Source organism: Ornithodoros turicata, chromosome 10, assembly GCF_037126465.1.
Source record: "Ornithodoros turicata isolate Travis chromosome 10, ASM3712646v1, whole genome shotgun sequence".
Taxonomy (NCBI): Eukaryota; Metazoa; Arthropoda; class Arachnida; order Ixodida; family Argasidae; genus Ornithodoros; species Ornithodoros turicata.
In genome coordinates this window covers 7269527-7296551 of record NC_088210.1, presented here as the reverse complement: position 1 = coordinate 7296551, position 27025 = coordinate 7269527, and the positions used below count along the sequence as shown (strand labels likewise).

The window sequence follows — 27025 nt, the reverse complement described above, 5'->3', positions numbered from 1 at the left end:
GGAGAGCGTCGACTGTCATCTACGCGTGAGATGGTATGGAAACGCAAGCCGCATATAACTACAGGGCGCAAAAATAATGCCTGAAAATATTTTATTCAAATTCAATTTTATTCAATATTTTACAAGCACACATAACTCTGGGCGCGATGTCCTTGTGCACAATGTTTGAGTGCTTTGGTGCGTTGTGGCTTCGAAGAGCGACGCCTACTACTAGAAATCATCTGCTATGCTCATCCCAGTGAACTGCAAAGCAACAGCAGCTATTCAGTAAATTCCATCACATGCACTGTGCAGTATAGAAGAGGAGTGTATTACTTGAAATACCATTGATCACGACACACATCGTAATCGGCACAGATTTGGTCGACAACTCTAACATGGACTAACCGGACAGAAACCTCGACTGAAAGCCCGTGCAGCCGCAAGAATTTTAGATCTTACCAAATTCAATGTCCAACGACTACGATACTATCATGACTACATTGGAGGGGGACCCTCTATTGCAGTAGTCCATTTGTATACTCGCAACTACGAATGGGTTAAAAAAAACACAAGAGGTGTGTGGTTATTACAGTTACATCTTAACAGCACCGACAAAAAATGAAATTCAAAGCGCCCCCCCCCCCCCCCCCCCACCATGTGGAGGATGCACAGGGAAGAAAGGAAAGTGCAGGGATGTCCGAAAAAATCATTGCTCTATTGAATCGTTGTAATAATTGGACGCGCTTTTGTATTGCCATCGGAGGTTGGCCTAACTCAGGTACCTGTAGTACTCATCCAGCCATTGTATTGCCTATCCAAGTGGCATTAGTTAGTCGAGAAACCTACTAGTTAGTCGAGAAACCTACTCGTATTGCGGAGGGCCATGAGTCTCTTCTTGATCATGTTATTACGAATCTTTGTGATTCGTCAGTTCTATGTGGTACCATACCTAGTGATATGACTGACCATGATATTATATATATTGCTGAAAAACATTTGAGGGAAAGCAGCCCTTCTTGCACCACAGTGTCGCGAATTGATGATGTTACATTTGAGCATGCTCTGTCCGAGATAGACTGGTCTTGTTTAGATAGAGTAGATGGTGCGCTACAGAAGTACACGTTATTTTCAAATATGTTAGACCTGATCCTGGAGCGCTCTAGACAAGTTAAGGTTGTTACCAGAAGGAATACAGCAAAGCAACCCTGGGTTACAAGAGAACTTTTGAGGAGTATATTACATAAAGCGAATCTTTACAAAAAGTGTCGTCATAGTCCAGAAAATTATGCTTTAAAAGCTCGCTACAACAAGTATCAGAATATTTTGAAGGACCTGTTACGCAAAGCCAAAGCTAATTATTACGAGGAGCAAGTTTTGGCTGCTAATGGCAATACACAAAAGCTGTGGAAAGTTGTTGATATGGCTCTGAACAAAAAGGGTAAAGGAAATCGGATTGATGCCATGAGGGACTCCCAGGGTAACATTTTAACTGATAAGTCCAGGATTGCCGAAAACTTTAACAACTACTATACAGAGGTTGCTCGAAGTGTCAGTAGTTTTGCTGCTGTAGATGAACCTGTAGCAATGCCCCCTTTTAATTCCAGTACTTTTTTTCTAGCGCCTACATGTCCAGAGGAGATTGATGGTATCATTCGCGGCTTAAAAAATTCGAATAGTTACGGATGTGATGGTATATCCACGTCTTTGCTTAAAAAATGTAGTAACGTTCTGTCGCACCCGCTTAATTGTGTTATTAATGCGATATTTGAAGATGGTGTGTTTCCTGCGGAACTGAAGATGACAAAAATTGTTCCTGTTTTTAAAAAAGGGGACAGGCTTGAAGTACAAAATTATCGACCTATAGCAATTTTGTCGGTTTTTAGCAAGGTTATTGAAAAGCTTTTATTAAAGAGACTGGAACATTTCTTTAACTCATCTAGGCTACTTTCGCCTGCTCAGTATGGTTATACGAAGGGAAAGTCTACCGCACTTGCCCTTGCTGATATATCTGAACAAATAAGAAATAATATTGAACGCAATATCTTAACTCTGGGCATCTTTGTTGACCTGTCGAAGGCATTTGACATCGTTGATCATGATATTTTATTGAGTAAAATCGAAAGGTATGGGGTTAGAGGACTACCGTTAAAGTTAATTAGGAGCTATTTAACTGACAGGCAGCAGTATGTTTCTATTGGTGGCTCATGTTCTAGTATAAAACAGAACACAGTCGGAGTACCACAGGGTTCTGTGTTGGGACCTTTTCTTTTTTTAGTATTTATAAATGATTTGGCCAATTCTTTGTCTGGGAAAAGCATTCTTTATGCAGATGATATAAACATATTTGTTTCTGCAACAAATGAGGTTGATTTATACATAAAGGCCAGTCGGGGGCTTGGAATTCTTGGAAACTGGTTAGCATCCAACAAGCTTATTCCAAACATAAATAAGTCCTCCTATATTGTGTTTCACTCTGCACAACGAAGATTTGTTATCCCAAACGAGGAATTGGTATTCTGTGGTGTAACTTTACGTCAGGTAAATTCTACCAAGTTCCTTGGTCTAGTATTGGACAAACACTTGAAGTGGGATCTACATGTGCTTGCTGTAAGGAAAAAGATGTCACTGGGAATTTTTGCGCTTACCAAAGTTAGGAACTTATTGCCACTAAAAACATTACTCTCTGTTTATTATGCGCTAGTTCATTCCCACCTCACGTATGCTGTTGAGGTGTATGGATTAGCTTATTGCACAACCCTGAACCCTGTCTACTTGTTGCAAAAAAGAGCCCTCAGGATTATATTGCATCTGCCTCAGAGAGAATCTGTTACTTTCGCATTTACGCACCTACGTGTGCAGCCAATTTTTCAGTTAATCAAATATCGAACTGTATTACTTGTTCATAAAGTGGTCCATGGGCATGTACACATTGATTCTATTAATATAACGAAATTGGTGACACCGCATTTTACCAGGTCTGATTCGTTGCAGTTACGGTTGCCCAGGGTGAGAACCAACTATGGATTAAATAGCATAAGCTACTTTGGTGCAAAGGTTTGGAATAGCTTGCCGCATGAAATTAGGGATGTTTCTGTAGTACATGTATTTAGAAAATTATGTAAAAATTTTATGTTCAGAAGTTGAGCCACTTCTGTGTTAGTTACGTTCGTGTGGTGCCTTACAACACACAATGTTGCTATGTATCATGTTATAGAGACCGCCTCACGGGTTCGTCCCATCGGTCTAGCACTTTTTCTTTTGTTTGTATGATGGTTGTGTGGATAAATAAAATATGAAATATGAAATAAACCAGGTAGGCCTATGTCGACACTGTTCTTATTTCGCGCGCTAAACGCTGCAGGCGGACGTGACGTGTCCCATTGTTATCAGCATAAAAAATACCGCAGCCAAATCTGGGCCGAAGACCTTTTTTGGATGCATTGCGCTCAGAAACAGGACCCCGACCTACAGACCATTGCTTGCAGAAACCCGCCCAGTAATTCCGTTTATACGAAAGTGCCCAAATTTTGCTTCCACTTAACCAGGACACTTTTGCATTCTACGGGTCCTAGTCCTCACAGTTCTGTGGCTATTGTTCCTTTCAAGCAGCAATTTCGTTTCAGCACCTTCCACTTTGCGATATTCCACTCTATTCGTTTAAGTTAAGTGTTCTTATTTTCTTTCTCTGTTTGTAACAGGCCAATGGAATATTAGTTCCTATCTTCACTTAATACATATTAGCAAATGCTTTCTGATGTCTTATTCACTGCACTTTTGTTGCTGACGAGATGGCGTAGACGCGAGCCAACTGGTGAATTAATTCTCCATAATGTAAAAATGTAAAATCCCGACTGTGGACTCACGGAGGGACGTTAAGAACGCACGATGAAAGTTATGTCCGGGAAAACATGTGTCACACTGCGACGACGCGACACCGATTTTTGTCTAACATTGTCGGCGAAGTTGTTTTGGTGGCGTCGGTCACGTACTCGCTCTACAGCGACACCAACAAGAGAATCACCGACACGATGAATGATCGGCCCATTCTGTTCTCCAGGACGACGACAGTTCATCGATGCCGGCTCCTGTCACACGGCAGAGATAGCCGACTCCTAAGTAACTGATTGTGAGGCGCGGCAGCTCCCATGACGCTATAGTCCAGGGAAAATGTCGGGCGCCCAAACCAAGTGATCTCCAGGAGCCACTATGGTGAGCCACTCACGACGGGCCAGATCAGCAGCGCGGGAAAAGAGCTGGGGTCAAGTGCGCTTGCGCAGACGGATCTCCTTTCTCAACCTCCTTCCCCTTCTCTCCACGGGTTTTCCGTCTGCCTCTTCTCGTCCCCCCTCCCCCCAGTCTCAACTTCGTCGCTTTCTGTTCCGCTCTTGCTGAGAGCAGCGTGTGTGTTCATGCCATGTCCGTCTTTCCGATGTTGTGATGATCAGCTGGATTTGCCATTCAGTTTTCACACTAGCTGTTCGCCACAATCGAAATCCGAAGCACTCACAACTTCATCGAAACTACCCCCTAGCGTTTGCAAGCACAACGGTTGTACTGCAGGAGAACACGCGTGGCCAGAGAGACATGATGTCTCCTCTGTCGTTTTTCTTTCTCCTCCGTTCGACCGACAGGTCGGATCCTCGCGCTTCATTCAAATGACTCTCGCCAAATCAACGCGAAGAAAAACTGACATCAATTCTCGTAGACCAATGAGCATCCAAATAATTATTCATAGATCATGAAGCCAATTCGAGATCTTCAGGTCAGCTGCGTCTGTGGCGACAATATTTTGGAGGCGGTGCGTTTCGCTTTAGAGTCGGCGGCTGGCGCGGCCAACCACAGTCGTGAACACAGCAATCGCACCTGCGTAGTTTATCGTGTGTACGCGGACTTTGTTTGGCGCGATGGTTGCCGCGGGAAACCGTAGACCAACACGGACTCTTCATAGAGAGGACCCGCAGCGAGATGGGCAGGATACTGAGTGAGACCACTTCAGCCCTTACATATTAAATGTGTGTTAAATGTATTTCTGTGTCCCGCGTACTTCCTCTGAACGCAAACCCACGTATGGGTGCGAGCCTTCACATGAGCATGGCATTTTCAAGGAGAGACTCTCGCCCCAGGGAGAACAGGGAAAAAGAAAAAGAAAAGAAAAACAGAAAGAAAAACAGGGGTCATTGAAAGTATGGCAGACAGCAAACAATTAAACGACTAAAATTGCAGTAAAACGGCTCTGGCTGCCGTCTGGTGGGAGACGATTCCCAATTTGTCATGCGCAGTAGTGATCTATGGCACTGACTTGCTGCACATGATGACTAGGGTAGCCGACTTCTTTTGCATTAAACACAGTGTTTTTAGCTTGGAATGTAGTTTTGCCGCCATAAGTGACAAGCAATGCACTGTTGGTGAGGCCTTCAACAACGTTGCCCGTTATTTTCATTTGAATTCTCATAAAAATACTGCGTGAGCGCAAGTGGAACGGACAATCTGAAGTTTGAGCACTGAGGGCATGGGCTATCGAATAGATAAATTTTCTGAGGTCGTAGCTCTACCGGTCGTCAGTGCCTTTAACATTTTGTTGAACAAATAGTACTCGCTGTCAGCCTATCCTCAGACATGGCTTTCTCGTACCCACCTGTCGGATGAGCCTGACCTCGAAGTTCTGAGCCACGATGAACTCGGTCGTGGTGTCAATCTCATAGTCTTCCAGTTTCCATACTGCCTTGTTTCCCACCTGACAGATTAATCTAGTGACCCTCCTTTCAAACACAATCGTCATGTCGTCTTGCGATGGCTTCTTGATTGTGCAAATCTTGGTGTCTTTGTTCGGTGTCTGCACTTTGAACTGAATGCTGCAATACGACATCAAGAAAATAAATCAATAAATAAAAGCTCGCGTGACGTGTTTTGAAACATGCACCATTACATCGAGGATCAGATCCGTATATAGTCACTCGGAAGAGGTAATAATCTGTGGTTGCAGATACTTGATTTAGAAAGTAATTTCTTTCGAGAGAAGTTGCCGGCACCATAATGTAATTGAGTCACAGCTCGGCTCGTTCGAAGTGATAAGATGCTACACGTTCTCGCACAACATGCTAATGATTATATATGCTTCTTCTCAAACGTTCACACATAACGAAGTATATGATAAAATTTAAAGCCTTAAAGCCAGATAAAGAAACGAGGACACACACACAAATAGTGTACTAACAGCAACTTAATTGCCCGCAGAGGACACGGTTAAATGCTCCGAGGAGGAGGCTAATGACTCAATGGGGTCGCCGTTGATGGCCACATCGTCACGAGTATAGCAAAAGAGTATACATGGAACGAATCCAAAGTTTTTCGAATCCGAATCCGGATTTGAATCCAAGGAAGGTTCTGCGAATCCACGAATCTCGAATCTTTCGAATTCTTTCTTTAAGAAGAGTTTAAAGAGCCACGGAAAAAAAGAAAAGAAAACGCGTCTAGTGAAAAGTGTTTCGAAGCAGAATATGATAGATTTGTTTAATAAAAAAAAAAAAACGAATTAAGTAGTGCTTCAGTTTCCGGAGATACTATACCCATATATACGTTGTTCGTCGACTACAAGAAGTACATAAATTCTTCAGACTGAAATTTTCATAAAACAAAAGCAACAATCAAAAGCAAAACCAGCTTACTTTTAGACTTGTAATGTAACAGTTGCTGTCTGAACAATTCCAGAACAACGGTTTCAGAGCAATATAAACAAACGGACACGAAAACACCCGTCGGTCAAATGAGGCTTTCGGCGGACTCCGGAGGCGCCAATTTCAAAAACAAACAAACGTGGTTGGTGGACTCCAAAGATTCGATTCACCGTTTTGGACACTGTGATTCGGATTCACGAATCTCGAATCCCTGCCTAGGACTCGAAGATTCGTGGATTTCTGCATCCCTACAAAAAAAAAAAAAAGAAAAAAAAGGCAAATGGAGTATGAAGGGTGGAGATGCTTAGTAGATGCGTGAGTCAGTAGGCGAGTGCGAAGAGCTCCCCTCTCTCTACCTTCTGAAAATATCGCCTTTATCTTGCAATTACAAAACCATAGCGTGGCACGAGCTCAGGCAGTGCTTCACACCTTATACACCATTATACCGGTGTTCAAGTAATTTTGCATTCACACAACTACCGGTCTGTCCCAGATAAACACAGCCCCAAGGCCATAGAATTTCGTACACGCAATCAACACAACATTCAACAAACTTACGCTTAAGGCCTGTTCCGAACTACAGCGATTATAGAAAACACCGCGCTATCCTCCAATCCACTAGCAATCCTCCAAGCCACTTCGAACTTCAGACCACCACAGGGGGGGGGGGGGGATATGTTTAATGCAAAGTAAGAAGGAAAGGGAAAGGTTAGCCACGGTGTGGGCTTGCTATTCCCTAATGCTTTCAAGCAAACAGAAGAAAACAGCTGGGGTACAGAAAATTATCAAAGAATACAGAAGTAACAGCTCCTTCACTAATCGTTGCGCATCAGAGAATGCCCAGGAGTTTAGATTCCCGAAGGAATCGTGTCAGCGCAGACGTGACTTCAGCGTGCTGGGTAGGGCCAAGTAGCACCGCGAGGGAAAGCTCTCGGTAGCCTAGATGAGCAAGGCGGCGCCGGAGACTCGATCGGTGGACTTCGTACCGCTGGCAGGCAATGAGAATGTGTGGCACATCGGCTTCTACGTTGCACGTTGGGCAAAGAGGTGATGGGTGCTGATTCATCTTAAATAGGAGGACAGGAGTTCGGGCCACATTCAGCCGCAGCCGATGAATCAGCGATTCCTCGATGCGCGGGATGCGGCCAGGCACAACATATGTCATCAAAGGGTCAATGGATTTGAGGAAGGCATTGGTGCGTATAGCTTCTTGCTGAAAGAGCTGTGTGCGGTTGGCAGTGAAGCGGCGGATTTTCAGCTGGCACATAGAGTGCGCAAGGGGAAAGACAGTTGGTTGCTCAGCCACAGGGGGTTGAGGCCCTATCTTTGCAGAACAGACACTTTCAGGCAATCGTTTTTTCCCCCAAACCGCATAGTACTGGAACTACAGTGTGCAGTAAAGTTCATGGACTAAAACCTCTCTCCCGTGTTGTTCAATGGGGAGACCCTTGAGCGATGACGTCGTGGAAGCCACGGAACTGTAATCGTTCCTTGTTTCTGCACTGCACGCCGACCTCATTGGAACTAGCGAGTCTTGTCATCCGAAATGTTCCGAGACTGTCGGTTCGCCCGTTGAACGAACTTCCTAAGCGCCATGATGGGTGAGACCGGAAACGAACGCCCAAGTTCCGGTTGATCATAGCGCTAGCACCAGTTTGCAAGTGTGAACCGTTAGATAACAGTGTCCTACGTTTTGAACAGGTTGTTTCGTAGCGCTATCGTAGCGCGCTGCTATGTGTCGGAACAGGAACACTACCCAATCCCCTTCATTTCGGGCAAGATTTTTCGGAAAATAAATAACTAAAAAACGAAAACTTGCCGGAAAGGAAGAGGATTAAGGTCGACTGCAGCAACCTGAAGGCATTTTAGAACACACCCAACAATAATGTCCCAATTAATCTCATAAAGAGTTGACACGTAATATCACCTTGACTGGTGCTTACTAACTGCCCATTCGGAGGTACCTGCTACGGTATTACGTAATGTCACCCAATGTTGCATTAGAATAGAGGGATATAATTATTAAAAAAAGGGGGAATAAATGCTTGCCATAAAAGGCAACATGTGAGCACGACACAACCGAAGTAAGGACTTAGCAATGAGCCAAGGAAGATGTGTCACACGCTGTCTGCAACATTGAAGTGCCATGTCAGGATAGTGTATGATATTCCACACTATAAGGTCACTTTCTGCTTACTCGTCACTCTGGGAACTAGTCCTCTTGAAGTTTCCTACGATAACCAGCCGTCCTCCTGCTCTGATGTTTGCACTATTGGTAATGTTGATCGCTTTTCCCTGTTACAAGTAGAGAAAAGGGAAGTATTTACTACATGTATCAGGAGATATCCAACCTCCTCCACAGCTGCGGAACTCTATGCCATCCTTTTCTTTCTACAACACATCGCTGATTTTACACCGCGGAAATGGGCAGTCATTACAGACTCCAAATCTGCACTTCAAGCAATTGAAAATTCTGGCATACTAGGCCCCTCCACATCCCTAGTCACAGATGTGTTAATGGCTTACCACACTATCTACGCAGCAGGACACAGGCTAGTTCTTCAGTGGGTTCCAGCCCATCGTGGTGTCGTGGGGCAGGCCGACAGCGTCGCAGAAGCAGCACTCTCGTATCGGATTCGGACCAGTATTGTTCTGCTGAGAGGAGACCGCCGTTACATTCTGCGATGCCTCGTGACACCCCTGGCTTCCCGCCAATGGGCAATCGACATCCCCCCCCCCCCCCGCCCTCTATGTTGAGCAGAGTTGATCCAACGCTCGCTTTCCGCATGCCACGAAACACCTCTCGTCAAATTGGTGCATTAATCCACCGAAGGCGACTCGATGTGGCCTTTACAGCTCAGTGGCGTTACCGCTTGAGATAAGTTGACTCCCCCACCTGCTGCCACTGTTGTGCTCTTGAGGATCTGGAGCATATTCTTCTTCATTGCCCCCACTAGCAACCTTCTCGAATCGCACTCTCCGAGTCTTTTCGTCAGCTGGACTCTCGCCCTTTCTCCCTATCGAAACTGCTTGGTCCCTGGCCCAATCCAGCTCAGCAACGCTCTGCGCTCAGAGCTCTTTTGACATTTCTGGACACCATCGGACTTGGATCGTTATTGTGAAGGGGCTCGTTATTTTATTCCCTACATTCCCACCAGCAATAGGGTAGAGTATGTATGTATATCTGGCGATGAACCTCCCCACTCTCCAAAGTCAAAATAAAGTTGTTGTTGTTACCACAGATATCTATTCGAACGTTGCCTGAAAGTAACTCCTAGGGTATCTTTCTTAGCAGGGTAAAGTGGGGCTACTTGAAGACGGGGCAAGCTGAGCAAGTTTTTCGCGTGACATTTCTCAGCAATAATGTTTTCTCGTCTGCGACACCAGGGTGAGCGCAAGTCGTCGTCTTGACTTTGAAGTAACGTGTCTTTTTCAATAAGACGTGTGACGCTGTGTGGCAGATGTAGGTGGGGAAATATACAGGGTTCGCCAAGATAAACTTCGGGGTTTGTAACGAAGATAAAACAAATAAGAACAGTGTCGGAAAGCTAAAGCAGACGTTAGAGGACGTATTATGCCCCCAAATTTTATGTCCATAATACCGCCTAGTCTGTTACTCTGCGGATAAATCGTGAAAATTAAAAAACCGCCGCTGCCTAATCGGCTATACCTGTGTTCCAGCTACTTTCCTCAGATAGCGACACGGTCGAAAGCGGCGTCGCAGAGAACTAGTCTGCATTGAGTTCGACACGTTCGATGTCGTCTGCAATACCGCGCTCGACTGCTTCGCCATCTGACGGAAAGGAGCTGAAACACAAACTGTGGTTCACTGTGGTTCAGCTCCTTTCCGTCAGATGGCGAAGCAGTCGAGCGCGGTGTTGCAGACGACATCGAACCATGCATCGAACATGTGGAACTGATACTGGATGAACAGGATGAACTGGTAAACTGGATACTACAAGATGTAGTATCCACTATGATCCTTTATACGGGGGGTTATGTACAGTGCAATCTACAGATGCTATTTACAAATCTGTGTTTCCTACTGCATTGAAATGGTGTAGTTTGTATCTATAGTTTGTATCTGTATTTATATCTGTAGTTTGTAGTCTGTATCACAGGCAGCCAAGGACAGACTTTGGATGGCCTTGAGAAACTTGGCAACACATTGCAGGGACCCTGGACGCTGCCTAAATTTCCAGAACACAGAGATCAAGGCAGCGTTTAAACAACAAGTGGTTAGAGAAATTCAAGAGAGTTGCATGTGTAAGGAGTCCGCTGTTGGATTTGCTTCTGTCCGAGATGCATTATCTCAACGGGGACGCACGGGCACACTCAGAATGATACTAGGGCTGCCTGTGAAATAGAATGAGGAGAAGGGGAAGATATGTAACCCATTTTTCTTGTCTGTTATTCTGTTGGGTAAATTGTGATTTGTTTAGCAATATATATGTGTATATTCCAGAGTCTGCTAATAAACATATCAGTTGAGATCTAGCAGTCGCATTGTAGCTGTCTCATATTGTCCTTTGCTGCCTGTGTGTGGCTGGCTATGTTTGCTGTTGCAAGAAAACAAAAACGAAAAGAGCATAGAAAAACACAAAAACAGCAACCTAGAAAGCTGCCTGTTCTAGTGCTTACATGGAGGCAATACAATGAGGTAGCATGTTTCATTCATGAACTGCACATAGTAGTACACATCACAATGGCAACCAATTTTTCAGTTTTTTTTAACTACTTTGTCTTTTGGAACTTTGATTGCAGAGGCTAATATTGGAGCTTTATGTGATTCCCCTTTTGAGACACTAAGATTGCTGATGCTGTGCATTGTGTTAATTTTCAAACTCTACTGTGCTGAGGTACAAAAAGAGATTCATATCTGCATTTGAATACATAGGAATAATTTGTACGTACTTTCCTTGATGACATTTATATTTGCACTAGGTCCCAATTTGTTGATTGATGGAAAATGTAAATAAATATATTTATTTGCCTGCAAAACAATACACAGATGTTGTCTTTTCTAGTGGGATATTCCCTATTCCCAGACATAAATGTAGAGAAGTTAAAGGGGCACAATGATGGTAGAGTCTAGCAATGGTTTTTTGCCACTTCACATATATTCACTGTTATTCGTGTGCACATATAGTACTAGGAAGGTACAGCATGAGCATAAAAATAATTTCGTCTGCATCCACACATATGGTTCAGAAGATTAGATAGATGATAGATGTCTAAGCATATATAATTCTGCTTCATGTGCAATGGGTATGCTAACGCATAACTTCCACAAAGACAAGTTACATGGGCCCTGTAAGACTGCCCTTGGTGAATAATTCGGTAAAATGTCTGTAACTGTACAGGTAAGAGGCAGTCGAGAATGCTGCTGACAGGGTTGCAACTTACATATCGCTTATCATGTCCTACGTGATAAATATTAAATACAAGAGGATTTCTGCAATAATTCCTGAGTACGGAGGGCTGGCCAGTGATGTCACCCAGGACGACAAGCCAAATAAATTGCCTCTACCACTTTTACACCCCATAGGCTCAGTTGTGAATTGAAACAGCACTCTGCAGAGGGATAAGGTGCACCCACTTATTTGATTTCTAGGATCTAAGCTATGCCCCAACTCTTCAGACCCCACATTTCTAAAAACACCATTTCTATAAGTGGCAATATGTGCTATGGTATTTCTTTTGGGTCTACATAGTGTGCAACCACATGCTTCTGGAACTTCCCTGTGAATGTTTTTGTGCTACGGTGCTCATTACAAACAATATCCAAATGCTAGACATGAAATGCAGTAGTTTGTGGCGTGCCACACGAAGCAGCATGACATGGGAATGTGTGATTCAAGGAAACCTTCTGGAAAATGCACAGAATCCCACAAAAAGTTTAAAATGTAATTTGTATTTCGTTTTACGCTCGTCGTTCCATAACATCGTCGACGTTGTTGCAAATTTGTAAATCGTATGTAAAACTTGTCCCATAGCAGTATGCGGTTTCTCAAATACAGGGTGTGTGCAGAAAAACATGACCCGCATTTTTACATGTAACTCGTTGTCTACTTAGCCGAGGAACTTCCGCTGGCGCACGACGGCGCATTTATGCGTGCGAAATCTGTAGAAAAATTGTGGAAGCCATACCCAGCTTAAAAAATAACGGAACAACGAAAACGTCGGCTTCCGTGCATCAGAATAGGGCAACATGGTGAACAATAGGGTGTATGTGAAAGGGCAACGTGGTGCACGTAGGAGAGTTGTGTTCAAGTACCGCTAGGGGAGCTATCGGTGCATAAATCGAAACGATGTCCCACATGGATGCTCATCGGCAGTACCCCTAGCGGTGCCTGCACATAACTCTCATGAGACCGAAATCCACTACCATGCACTGTCATGACCGCCCTATTCTAATACATGGAAGCCCATGTTTTCACGCTCTGTTTATTTTGTTTACACTGAGTATGGCTTCCAGGATTTTTTTGTAGCTTTCGCACGCATAAATACGCCGTTGTGCGCCACCGGAAGTTCCTCGGCTAAGTAGACAACGAGTCACATGTAAAAATGCGGGTCATGTTTTTCTGCACACACCCTGTACATTGCACGATTTTCTCCTGCTAAAATAGCACGCTGTCGGCATTTTCTTGCTAGAACGGCTGTCGAAACGTCAGTCAATTTCCTAAGATAATTGACCCTACAATATGCAAGTGCTGTAAAAGGGCTAATGCAGACGCGACTTGATACAAATTCTTCGTGCTCACAAAACACAAACCACGAATTCCAGTCACAACATCGCACAGAGCTTGGTTCACGAATGAGTTCGCAGCTGCTCAGCTGCTGCGTTGTTTACTTATCGCGGAACTAGCGGAACCCGGCTGCTCGCCATCTTCAAGCACAGGGGCACAGATACGGGAAGCCACGAAAAGCCGTAGCTGGAATCCACTGACAAGTACGAAGGCGCGTATACGTCACAATGCCCGTTCGGGTGCATCTACGTCATAATGGCTGCGCCCATGTGTGTTTCGGAATGAATTATCTGTTTTTTTGACATGGTACTGTACCGAACTGGGAGAATGAAGGTGCATTTTGGGGAGAGCTGGACGTGGGCTTTCAGAATATCACAACCGTTTTGACTATTTGGGATATCGGCATAGCTGACCTTTAAACATACTCGTGAAGCTAAAGAACATTGGTAAGACACATACCGCCCACCCCTGTTGCGCTCGAGTTTCAGTACATTGTGCTGCTCGAGTGTTGTGCCCGGAAGCAAGGGCGGTGTTGGCTAGGGACATTGTAGTAGGTCGTCGGTTGTTTTGGTGCAGTGTGAGTCGAGTGTCTCCTGTGCCGCCTTGCTGTCCGACAGGATCGTCCAGGTTCCTGGGGGCGATGTTGTGATGCGCCTGAATGTCACGTGGATTGCGAAGAGCTCGGCTTGGGTGGAGGAGGTGGTGTGGGAGAGCATGAAAACTTGCTCGATGTTACCATGCAGGACGTAGATCGCTGCAGTGGCCCCATCAAGTGTTATCCGTCCATCTGTATAGATCGCTTGACGCTGTTGATGCTGTGCCGATAGGTGTTCGAGGACGAGCTGGCGCGCAACGGCTAACGGCGTCTCCCTCTTTCGTCCTAGGCCATTGACGCTCGTAAATACCTGGGGCTTGGGGATGGCCCATAAAGGAGTAACGTATGATACAGCTGAGGAGCCATCCGGGAGGATAGCCTTAAGCAGGCGGACTCCGACGCCAAAGGCCGATGCGAGGCGGGCATCCTCAATGGACAGCAGGTAGTGGCAAGGGTGCTGCGTGAGGAAGCGCCGCAAAGATGCACAGCGTCTGTCTGTCCCGTAGAATATGCACGGGCGTCTCTTGTGCCTCCACAAGTCTGTGTAGGTTTCAACCGTACGTGGCAGTCTAAGGCATACACAGAGGCCGCGCGCTTGGCCGTTGAGGAGATCCCGCTCACCCGTTCTACTGATCCGGTGGAGCGCTTAGAGGTGGTACCCTAGCAGCCCCAGCACAAGTGCGTTATGGACGTGTCGGAGATAGTTGCACGAGGGTCCACGACGCTCGAGAGATGCGCTGTGCACGTTCACGAATTTCTTTGTCGTGGTAGAGAGGGCCTTGATGTGCTGGAACCACGTCAGCCTTTTGGCAGGTGTGGTCGACAACAGTATCATCGCGATGATGGTTGGCTACGAGCGTGCTATGCGGTGAAGTTCATTTCTAAGAATGAGGATTCCAACACGCGATAAATGACAGGAAAAGATGTAGTACGCAGATCCATTCTGGCCTTCAGCCTATTTTGTGGCGAAGCTCCGCTTTGAGAGTAGAGAGCTTTAGCAGACCGTTGATAACTTGGCTTGCCTCGAACCGTATCAACCGGAACCAGTGATTTCCCCAGAAATTCACAACTGGGGGGGGTGCCGAGCTTTCAAGGGGGGGGGGGGGTCATGATTGGTGATGGTTCCACTTACGGAATTTTTCTTAGACACGGAAAGAATTGTGGCACAATGGTGACATATCTGCACAGCTTTCCCGGTTTATTTGTACATGTTATTACTTTAGAACACAGTACATTAGAATAGAGATTCATTCGGTGAACGACATTTCAACATTAAGATGCATAATCACACGACCGACAAAGATAAGAGACTACCATCTTGTCAACGAACACCTAGCAATCAACGGTGAAAACCTTAGAATACCTCGCTTGGTTGAGTTGGGCGCAAATGGCTCTTGATGATCCACATTGAGTTTGCGTGCCCGCACGCATTTTTGCTCGTACATACGCGCAATATATGCATTGCACAGTCACTTTCAAATGATTTTGGACAAACGCATGGTACGATCATCTGCATGACTGTGGTCCTACAGCCCAAGTTTGACAGCACAGGATGTAATTCGCTGCGCCGGACTCACTACCAGAACGTGTTGGTGGCCGAGCTGCGTGGAGTAACCTGAGAAATTTCAGGGGGGTGTTGCAAAAATGCAGGGGGGGGGGGTGTAGGGAAATCCCTGACCGGAACCAATCAGTGCGTAAGATTCTGAATTACACACGACTGCGATTGGTTCTGATAGGCACGATAACCTTATCCAAGGCATACTAAGACTCACTAGTGTCGCATCAATGGGCCATTTCATAAAATATTAACGGAGTATGCGCAAGAAGGTAGAGTATTCTATCGGGACTTCGGCGCAATCGTCGTCTACCATTCGTACCCATATAGTTTCGGGTTCTAGTGTGAGAGGCAGCATTTTGTCAACTTATGGAGCGAAAGATTAGTTGATAAAGGTGGGAGCAACATTGTTCCTTCAGCAGTTGCAAAGCAAAGTACAGCAAGGGAAACAAGTTCGACTTTTTTCGGTTGCATTGCAAGCGACTGAACCCAGAGCAGAACAAGTAGGCTGTTTACTGGCTGCTGGAGCACAGAACACCAGTAATGACAGGTGAGTACCCTCCAAGGTACAATGTTGCATCCCGGACGCTTCATGAACTTCAGGTTATGTACTTTAGTTAGGTGACTCATCGAATCAGTCAACAACACAACCCTTTATGGCCAACGACGACAGCACCCACATGGTTTTATTCATGGACTGAGAAGATGCCCATCAAAAAGAACTCGTTACGAGTTAAGTTACCGTGTGAAAATTGTAACTAATTTGATAACGATGTTCTTCAGCCTGACATGTAACTCGCAGTTACAGAGTTACCTAAAAAAGAACGAGTTAATTACTCCCAAGTCACCTCGGACCAGGGCCGGTGATAGGGGGTGGAGGCGAGTAAGGCGACCGCCTCAGTCCCCGCACTTGCATAGGCCCCCGGCATGACGCCCCAAACCAGGGATTACTCCTTTCTTTTTTTTTTTTTTGAATATCAAGTATGCACTTAATCTCACGCGCAATCTCCAACTAAAACAGAAACAGGAGAAGGATGTGTTGTGTGCCACTTCGTCATGTGATGAGAAAAAAAGTCCCACTTTGTAGAAAAATCCGCCAACTCTGCAAGCTGAGGATTTCGCACCCTTCTCTCCTGCTGCCTATTTCGCGTGCTGCTAAAATCTTCCACTGCGAAAATCTTATCATTTCTTATCTTTTCATTACTGCTGGTGTGACACAGGCCCTGCGATGTGTCTCTGCCTCAGGACCCGCACAACCCTAGAATCGCTCTTCTTTGGACAAAAAATAGCACTACACCCCGTGCAGCGCGCATGAGTAGCTGAAAAGCACCGAGTTAAGTATCAAGTTACCAATAAAAAAAGGGACTTAGTTACAGTGATGAGGTACCTCGAACTCTGGTTTTATTGACGCCATGATTGACAACCAGTTACTACTTTGCAAATTAGCCGAGCAGTCGCGCCAGCTCTCTATGAAAAGGCGGATTGAGCGAATTGGCGTCTGGAGCTCGGCAGTCCTTCCTGTACTCGAATAAAAAGCATACTGACCGGAGAGAAGAAAGTCGAAGACGTTGAAGGGTGATATGTTGCGTGAATCTCCAAGACTGTTACGCTGTTGATGGTCTTATCTGGATATAGCATGCAGCTATTAAAGTTGTCAAACTCCAGTATTGAGTGCGTTCCGAGGTGGGCGCCGTTGCAATAGAACTGGGAACGAAGACAGAAAATCATGTCACAGGTGCATACGAACATAACAGGACAATGCACCGCACGTCAAGTTCTGAGAGTGTAGGAACGAGAAACGTAAACGAAGGTGTTTGCGTAGCGAATTCGGTTCACTTGAGTCTAACAATGATCTTTCATCATTGTAAGAAACATAAATATACGTCATATACATACAGTTTCGAAACAGATCTTCACCGCACACCATGATCCTGAACTGAACCACCATCCCGAATAACATATCACTGCGCACCCTGATTTGTTAAAAAACGGGAGGCGTACGCCTAAATGAAACTAAACCTCTAAACGGGACTCTGATCCCGAAAAATAAAGCACTTTGTGTAACAGAAACGGCGAACGCATTTTGTTATTTATTTCACTCGAAGCGAACGAAAGTCCACAACCACCCAGAACCGCCAAAGGGGGGGAGAAAACAGACGAGAAAGGGAAAGCACCGCCAGCATCACAGGGACACACACACACAAAAAAAGCAAAGCAAAAAAAGGTACTCAACCGTCGTCCAACGATTGGCCCACTCAACTCGATCAACGTCACAAGGTAACGTGAGCTTTCCCCACAACAGAAATATAATACACGTTCATCTCCCTGGCAACACCGCGCAGGCCAGAGCGTCTGCTACCGTTTCGGAGACGACATGCGCTCTCCGGCTGCGTGATGTCCGAAACAGAGGATTTGAAGCCTACGACACGACCTCGATTTGTTGGGACCGCTGATGTGGTATCAGCGGTCCCAACAAATCGAGGTCGTGTCGTAGGCTTCAGGGAAGAACGAGTGGCGCAGCACGAGTCTAGTGATTTCCCCAGATATTCACTGCTGGGGGGGGGGGATGCTTGGAAGAAGGTTCTACTTACGGGATTTTTCTTAGACACGGAAAGGATCGTGGCACGATTGTGATATATCTGCGCAGCTTTCCCGTTTTGTTTGTACATGTTATTACGTTAGAACACAGTACAGTAGAATACAGATTCATTATGAACGTCATTTCAACGTTAAGATGCATAATCACACGACCGACAAAGAAAAAGGACTAGCACCTTGCCTCAAGTCGAAGCTCAATGAACACCTCGGCAAAAACCTTAGACGAAAAAAGCAGAATACCTCGCTTAATTGAGTTGTGCGTAAATGGCTCTTGATGATCCACATTGAGTTTGTGTGCCCGCACGCATTTTTGCTCGTACATGCGCGCAATATATGCATTGAACAGTCACTTTCAAATGGGTTTCGACAAATGCATGGTACGATCATCTGCATGGCTGTGGTCCTACAACCCAAGGTTGACAGCACAGGATGTAATTCGCTGCGCCGGACTCACTACTAGAGCATATTGGTGGCCGAGCTGGGTGGGGTCACCTGAGAAATTTCAGGGTGGTGTTGTAAAAATACAGGAAGTGTGTACACCTCCCTAGGGAGGGGTGTAGGGAAATTCCTGCATGAGTCTAACTGTGTGTTGTACAGCGATACCCCGGTGCTTCCCGACAGTATGCAGCCTGTCTGACCAGTTGGCTCAGTGCTACAGGTGCCGTCACAATGGCGCCGTCATTAGAGCAAACAAAGTTGTTTTTCTAGTGCTCATCTCTTGTTTTCTGCTACTCTGGGTTTCAACAATGCGCAGAAGCCACGAATATTACTCTTGTGATCACAATCTTGTTTTGTCGGGCTCCTTTGCTCTTCATAAAGCTTCATATGCTTTGCTCTTCAAAAAGCGAGATATAAATCGCATAAGAGAGCGAGGTCAACAAGAAACAGCTCGCAATATTTGTAGCAGACTGTTTTTTGTTCTACCAACGAATGAAGGGGCTCCCTGCCACAAACGTCACACAAGAGTGGGTGGGGTCTGCAATTGGAGCACTCCGACCTGTCACCACAGCATCGATATTGCAAATTAATTGCGTTGAGGTGAAACAACTTTGGACAGAAATATTTTGTAGGAATTGCTCTTCACATACTGCTTTACAAGATGACAGCGGTTTTTGACCATGTTAGATACCACTTTAAGGCTCCTTTAAGAGGCAACTTTCGTTTTGGCAAGTACGTGGGAAGGGCACGAAAGCACAACCTCTCTCTGCAAAACGAATCAAAAACGACAAAAACTGCATTTTTAAAATACTTTCACAAAGTGTTTTTAGCAACTTATCAGGAAGATATAACAATGCCACGATGGTCAATATGCTTTCTAACGTTCTTAATACAGACCCAACAAATGTATTACTTACCTGAGTCGTTTTAGTCCCGGAGAAGGAGAACTCAACCCAAACGTATTGATGGGGCTGAGGGATCGCCACATTTGACTTTTCTATCACTTCGCCTTTCTGGTATTCCGGCTGGGTCTTGTAAGCAAGACAGTTCCCATAACCTGTATAACGAGCGTCATCGAAGACGCCCATTTCCACGAAGTGGTCCCATACGAGGCCCGCCCCAACAACTATTCGAAACCTAGTCAAAGAATGAGGCCATCACGACAAATTAGGTTCACAGGCCATTACTGGCCGCGAGTGAATTGGAGAAGAAATCTGAGTTCATGCACACGTAAGTGCGCTTGTGTTTTTATCTCTCTGCATATTCCATACGACATACAAGCTCTGTCTGAGAGATTATAATTTGAGCCATTTATTTGCTATCGCGTTTATGTTTGCGTCGTTTTACTTGAATGAGCAGGAAAATGGATTTTTCGAGAATGCGGGGTAGGAGACCGAAGCTCCCGACCCCTTTAGGTAACCGTGAAAATTGTCCTGAAGATTGTATTTCTGAAACACACAATCTAAGACTCGCCTCATTAGCTAATACGAAGCCCAGTAGTACACGTCTCTGATGAAAAATCGCCATGACGAAGGGAGGACGATGTATGTTGTTCACCAGACAGCGGGCACACAATAGTGTTTTCTTTTTTCCTTTTCGGCACAAGTGGTCGCTGTGATATCCACATCATGTGTTACAATATTTTGCATTCAGAATGAACTCTCTGCAACTAGCCGGCGACGACAAGAAACATGGCGGCCGCTGGTCACCCCGGAGCGGTTCTTTCGCCATGTCATGGTTGATTTTCGAATAAATTGTTTCCCTTCATTCTATCTCTGTCTATTTATTTCATTTTTTAATTTTTTATCAGCTCAAGTAGACGGCAAGTAACACAGTGGTCTGGACACGTCTTTGATGCTCCCCAATTAGTCAAAAGACTCCTTGAATGACCCTAATTACTCTGGGGGGGGGGGGCAAATTGCTGTAATTGCTCAATAATCGCGTCCAGATCACTGTGTGATTTGCCGGCTTCTTGAGCTGGTCATATACTACTGGTATGATATCCACATCATGTGTTACAAGATTTTGCACTCCGAATAAAGTGCGGCACTTTCAGTCACCGTGCTCGGATTCCACGTGTAGCGTATAGAACGGGACAAGAAGCTGTGACTGTAATCCATCTTCGAATCCGTTCTGTTTCAACTGTAGATAGCAGAAAAGGTGCAATAGCATGTATAGAGAATGTTCATCGTACGCGGACAGAAAAACATCGAAATGGCTTTACGCGTCACAGCTTGATGGGTGTCAGAAATGATCGAGACATGCTGGACTTACCTGATTGGATCTCTTTCAGTGTAAGCCAGCATGCTTACAGTGAGGCCATCAAACACAGATCTCGGAAATATTCCCATGTGAGATATGACTGGAGTCTGAAACGGAAGAATCCACTTTTCATTGCGAATGCTACAGAAAACTGCCGTTGAAAGGCATAATTTGCGTTCCAGCGCTCCCGCTTCCAGGCACACGATTATTGTGCCTTGCTCAGGCTGACGTATAAAATTGTCAGCGGCGGAACGACAGGCAGTAATCCTTCAGGAAGGGGGGATATGTTTAATCCAAAGTAAAAAAAAAAAAAAAAGAAAGGAAAGGTTCAGGAAGGTTATTACAAAGTACTAAGTACTACTAGTGATGTGATGTGATGTGATGTGAATAAAGAAAAAAATGGGGATGTTAGTTTCGACGAAGTCAAACTGGCTACCCCAGTACACTTAATACAGAAAGTTCAAACCGATGATGAGATGATGAAAACACAAAGGGACACAAGTATACTACTAGTAGGATGTACTACTTTCCCCCTTTTTACCGTGAGAGTACTCATGTGCGTTTACCCATGTTTGCATTTCTGCTGACGTAGAATAGTAGGATAATGAAAACAGCACTTGAACGGATTTATAACACGCTGTGCGCCAACAATTGAACCTCTGTGTTCAATGAGGGGATAAGTCGATTTATCCCCTTTTTGCAATTTTTGGTGCAATGACACCTGCATACCAGTATGTACCTGCCAAATAAAATTTAGGACCGTATTGCAGTTTATTGGCACGCTATACAGGAGGGTAAGAAACAGGAAAGGGCATGTGTGTCAATGGGACGGATAATCAGATCAGACCCCTTTTCTCGGTTTGGGATTTTTCGACTTCTCCCCTTATTGCAGACACACTCTTAAAAATGAACTCCACCGCATAGCACGCTCCTAGCCAACCATCATCTCGAATAATATCGTTGCCTGCCCTGATTTCTTGAGAACGGGAGTCGTACGCCTTTTTTGTGACAATTATGAACAGCAGAAGTGTCATAAAAAAAGGCGTACGCCTCCCGTTTCCAACAAATCGGGGCAGATAACGCTATCATTCGAGATGATGGTTGGCTAGGAGCGTGCTATGCGGTGAAGTTCATTTTTAAGAATTTTAACAAAGGCAAGCCCTTGCACCATCACCACCACCACCATGATTTTTAAGAGTGCAGAGGTTCAATTGTTACGAACGATGGTCCTATACAGGCCTTTCTGCACCGCTTCCGGTCGGTTGCCAAGACCACATTCGGTTTGGCAGCAAACACGCTCTCAGCCAACCAATAGGCCGTTTCATGCAGTTATCGCTGCCGATTTGAGGAGAGAAAGGGCCGTACTAAGGTGATAAAAAAATTTATCTGGCTACGTACTCGCCGGAGGATTGTCGAACTTTCGGCAGTTATCTTCTGGAAACTTTCGCCACAATTGAGGAAGGCTTTAGGCAATTTTTCATTGCGGGAAGCTTATTTTTTTCAAATTGAACTTCGAAAACTGCCTCGAATGATATCGTTATCTGCTCTGATTTGTCGAAAACGGGAGGCGTACGCCTCCCGTTTTTAACAAATCAGGAGAGATGACCATATCATTCGAGATGATGGTTGGCTGGGAGCGTGCTATGCGGTGAAGTTCATTTCTAAGGGTGTAGGACTTCCCCGGATAGTTTCTCCCGGCTCCTATGAAGCGGTACAATCAACCTTGCGCTTCCCTCCAGCTGGCTGCTCGCCACCTAGCGGACTCCAGCAGAAGCACTCAATGAACGATAGTACAGCAGACAACAGCTACATATTTGGCGCTGACCCGAAACTGCCGTAACTTCCCTTCCTGTGCGATGGAGTTTTCCGGCGAACAGAACTCAAACAGCGACAGCACTGTTCAATTCCGCAGGGCAAAACTACTGCGGAGAAGACTATTCATTGTCGGGAAGGGGGAGCAGAAAAATTTACTATCGCGGGAACGGCGGGAACGAAAACAGCCAAGACAGCTACAAACCACGCGCTCTAATTATAATATTTGTGCAAGTTTTTGAAGCGTGTCTTATGGAAGAAGGCATGAAGCAGGGCGATTTATTCTTTCAATCATACTTTTCTCCGCCATCTTGAAGAGGACGCGAGCGCCTCTATACGTAGTTGGAGAGGTGAGCGAGATCGATGCCCATGACGTCACGGTGACGTTTCTAGGACGCCCCTGATTGGCCGTAGGAACCATGCGCGCCCTTCAAGCAGGTACACAAAGGAACAGTCGATCAACAGAGAGCTCCCGGGAGGGTTAAACGGGTCAGGTTCCTGTATTAGAAGTCGCACTTTCTGTTCGAGGTGACCATGGTTTATCGGCGGGAGAAAAACGAAATTTAATGCAATAATAGACGGGTAGCAATACAGGGAAACGGTAAAGGCTAAGCCTCGTGGCACGAGAAACTCTCCGAAAACTGGCCGGACCGAAATCGGGACCCAACTTTTTTCAGTGCATCGCCGCATGCTACCGAAATGCACTCCGAATTTCGGCCCAAGTCTTGTGCCACGGTCCCTTGATAGCTTCCTGGTCACGCAGCTTCTCCGTAACTCTATGGGGAAGCTTTGCCCAGGGACCGGAGCGCCCGCGTGGTGGCGCTGCCATCGGAACGCGGGAGAGAGACGTCTCCCACTGCAGTACACGTTTTTCGGCTGTTCTCGCATTATAACCGTGTGCTAGCAGCATGCCAGAGACATGCTGTGTTATCAAGTGTCGCTCTGTTTATTCGGGGGATGGCAAGGTATACATGTTCGCTTTTGCTGCGTATTCTGACAAGCGTGAGAAGTGGAAACGTGCCATCCATCGCATTGATGGTGGGCAGCTCAGTTTTGACTCTCCACACACACGTGTCTGCGAGAAGCACTTTGACCACAGCGATGTCGTACGGCACGACGAATTCGTCATCAACGGCGATAAAGTGCTGCACAAGCGTGGAAAGTCAAAAGCTTCGAGAAGATGCATATTCGACGGATGCCGTCGTATCTGAGCACGCCGAAACTGCGATGCCGTTCCGTCAGACAACGATGCCCGGGAAATAGCCCCGTAAAAAGAAAGCGTCTGCCGTAGACACCAACAACGAACTTATTGCCTTTATGGGTAGAATCTGAAAGAAAATTGCTCGTGCAACTGGGGCTTTTGAGCTGATTTGGCTCCCAGGGATGTCAACAGTTGTAATAATCGTGTAATCGCGATCCAGTGATCGCGTCAGATACTAAGGCAGCGTTCACACGTTTTTCCAGCAAGTATGAGCAACTTTGGAGTTATTGGCAGTCGGCCGACACCGGCAACCTCCAGCAACTCGAGTTGCTCGTAATCGCTCCTCGAACGAAAACTTGAAAAGTTGCTCGCGCGCTGGCCAATCAGCGAGAGGAGTACTGTCACGTGGCTCCCGGGGGCGTGGAGGATTTCCTTCGTGCATTCACGGGTTCAAATCCTGCACCTGCAGCTCAGAAATAACTTGTTTCTTTTTTTACGACCGTCACGAAGATAAGTTGATTGCCATTCTAAAAGGTAATAATGATCTATTCGCACAAAAAAAGACTATAATGTGACAAACGGCTTATAAGGAAAAGACTCCACCAGTTGGATTCGAACCCACACTCTGCGGTCGCCGTAAGGTTGCTTGTGGGTGGAGCTACCAAGTTGCTACATGTGAATGCGGCCTCTAAGTGGTGTATGTATGATGTATCTGTCTGCGATTAACTGTAGAAAGTCCTTTACATGCTAAATAAAGTACGTATACACACTGTTAAAACCCGAATGACAACGTTCTCGCCTCCGATTTGTTGAAAACGGGAGGCGGAGCCCATTCTGTGCCGTACATAATGAACAAAATAGGCTCCGCCTCCCATTTTCAACAAATCTAGGGCAAGAAGGTTGTCATTCGGGATGATAGTTGGCTAGGAGCGTGCTATGTAGTGAAGTTCATTTATAAGAGGTACCCGGGTTCGAATCCCGGTGCCGGCTGTGCTGTCTGGGGTTTTTGCTGGGTTTTCCTCAGATGCTTTCAGACATATGTCGGCACAGTTCCCCTAGAAGTCGGCCCAGGACGCACAGTTCCCCAGGGCGTCAGTCGTGACGTTGCCCACATACGTGAGGCCGACAACGGCAAGCCCTTTCACCCCCCCCCCCCCCACACCACCATTTATAATACCCCTGTCACACGGGCATTTCGATCCTTCTCGAATCCGATCTGCATCGAACTTCCCGAGCACGCTCGAGTTTTGACGCTGCTACACGGCCACTTTCAATGCGCATTGAATGGTTGACCTGTGCAAATGAATAAACGGAACTCATTAATTTCGCGTTTCCTATATAACAGCGATATTAGTGGTAATTTATCGTATACCGATGTAAGCATCATTTGTAGCTTCGCGCGCATGTCCGTCTTAAGTTATGACAGTTCACCGGGGTCGAGGATGCAAATGGCGGCCGTCGAGCAGTCTTGAAATTCTCAATCCTGTTATGGGAACTGTCTTGAGTCAAGCAGGATCAAAGTTCGATCCTGCTTGGAAGCGGCCGTGTAGCACCATCCGATCTGCATTGGGTTCAAGCAGGTTCGGTCGAGCAGGATCGAAAATGCCCGTGTGACAGGGGTATAAGAGTGTAGGGTTATCGCTTCTGGCTCGAGGAGAGAGCGAAGCGTACGCCTTTTTGTGTATATTTGGATACACGATAATTGACACAAAAAATCGCACAACGACCTCCCTCCTCGAATGGGAAGCGATAACCCTATCATTCCTGACAATGGTTGACGCAGAGTGTTTCATGCGGTCAAGTCCAGTTTTTTGGAGTGCGCCCAGCTGCACACGCCATTTCACATCCTCTTGTGCTGTACCCCACTTGCGCAGCGTATTGACAAGAATTTAGGCTTCCCTTCTGGTAGGGTTCGTAAATTTCTATCCAAGTTTTGTTGCATTATTGTATGGCATTAAACGCTTCTGAATTTACTCGTACTGAACAGCTCAATTTTAAAGCAACAAGCCATAGTGCTGGCATAGCCAATGCCTCCTGTGTATCTATGCCTGTCAAGTCAGCGAGCATCCCCGGCATCCTCTTCTTCGAGTATGTCTTTGTTAGTTTGGGGAGCTTCCGGCAGGTGGGGCTAAATCCCTAGAATACGCACCACGTGGTACGCACGCAGCAGCTATAGCTGCAGCAGCCGCCCGCAAGCCTGCAGAATTTAACCTGGCGTTGCACTTCAATTCGGGAAATTTAGGAAACATTCGAAACAGTTCGAGAAACGACGGAACGATTGCAGACGACAGTTCTCGCGACCCCCGGGAACTATAGCGCCACCAAGCGATACCGAGCGATATACCAATCATAAATGTCGTCGCCTATACCTGTATTCGCACACAACCGTTGGTTTTCTTATTCTCCGACAAGTTAACACCTGCGTTTCGAGATGATGCGGAATGAATTACAAACGTCTTGAGTTGCTGTCACACAGCACCCTAGACGGACCGCGGACGGACCGCGATTACTGATTAATTGGCATTTCATGTGATGAGCGATGGATGATAGAACAGCCCATCCCTTGATGAGGTATTTTGAATGCAGTTCCTCAATGTAGCGTGTTCACATCACGCGGTAAACACACACACACACACACACACACACAAAGTGTGTCAACATGGCGTGGTGGATGCCCTTAATAAATAAATTTTCCCAGTGTTTCGGACATGCCTGCTGCTTCAGATGGCACTCAAGTAACGCAAACAAACAGTTCTTTAGATTGCCAGATTAAATTAGACAGAATATAGAACAGATGATAACAGAATACTTAAATACGTACGTCATATATTAGGTGTATGCCAGGTAGGTTTTCAGTGTTTCGTCGTTTGGCGAAAACAGCAGCAGGCATAACGGGAAGTCTCGACGCGTAGGCCATGACTGTGCAGCAGGGATGCCTCTCACGTAGCGTGTGAGGAGATGCTTCCAGACCCACCCTATTTGACGGCACCCGCGCAAGTGTTTTACAAAGGATGATTTAACGGCAGTGCAGGTGATCAAATAATCGTCGACAGGAGAGTGCTGCAGATCTGGAAACTTCCTGATCGTTTGCGAATGATTTTGCTGTTCGGTTAAGCGTCTGATGTTTTCCAATCGTCGTGGGACGCTTTTTCGAGTAAC

General features: G+C 45.9%; 1 protein-coding gene across 1 annotated transcript; it reads right to left on the bottom strand.

The window, feature by feature from the left end:
• Window positions 1-74: 74 nt before the first annotated feature.
• On the bottom strand, window positions 75-26813 carry LOC135370494 (uncharacterized). Its single transcript, XM_064604255.1, has 7 exons — window positions 26688-26813; window positions 20866-20960; window positions 19509-19728; window positions 17101-17259; window positions 8854-8951; window positions 5618-5834; window positions 75-243 (listed from the first exon to the last, which is right to left on the bottom strand). The coding sequence occupies exons 1-7, from the start codon at window positions 26781-26783 to the stop codon at window positions 211-213; spliced, it is 918 nt and encodes a 305-aa protein (XP_064460325.1). The 5' UTR covers window positions 26784-26813; the 3' UTR covers window positions 75-210.
• Between the last annotated feature and the right edge of the window lie 212 nt (window positions 26814-27025).

Excerpts from the sequence above, each read along its gene's own strand:
- LOC135370494 (XM_064604255.1), bottom strand. The coding sequence starts at position 26,783 with ATGGCCTACGCGTCGAGACTTCCCGTTATGCCTGCTGCTGTTTTCGCC. Across the intron at positions 8,952-17,100 it reads CTTCGACTTTCTTCTCTCCG|GGAAAAGCGATCAACATTAC; the intron begins GTCAGTATGCTT and ends TACTTGTAACAG. Across the intron at positions 244-5,617 it reads AGGTCAGGCTCATCCGACAG|TTCACTGGGATGAGCATAGC; the intron begins GTGGGTACGAGA and ends GTTGCTTTGCAG.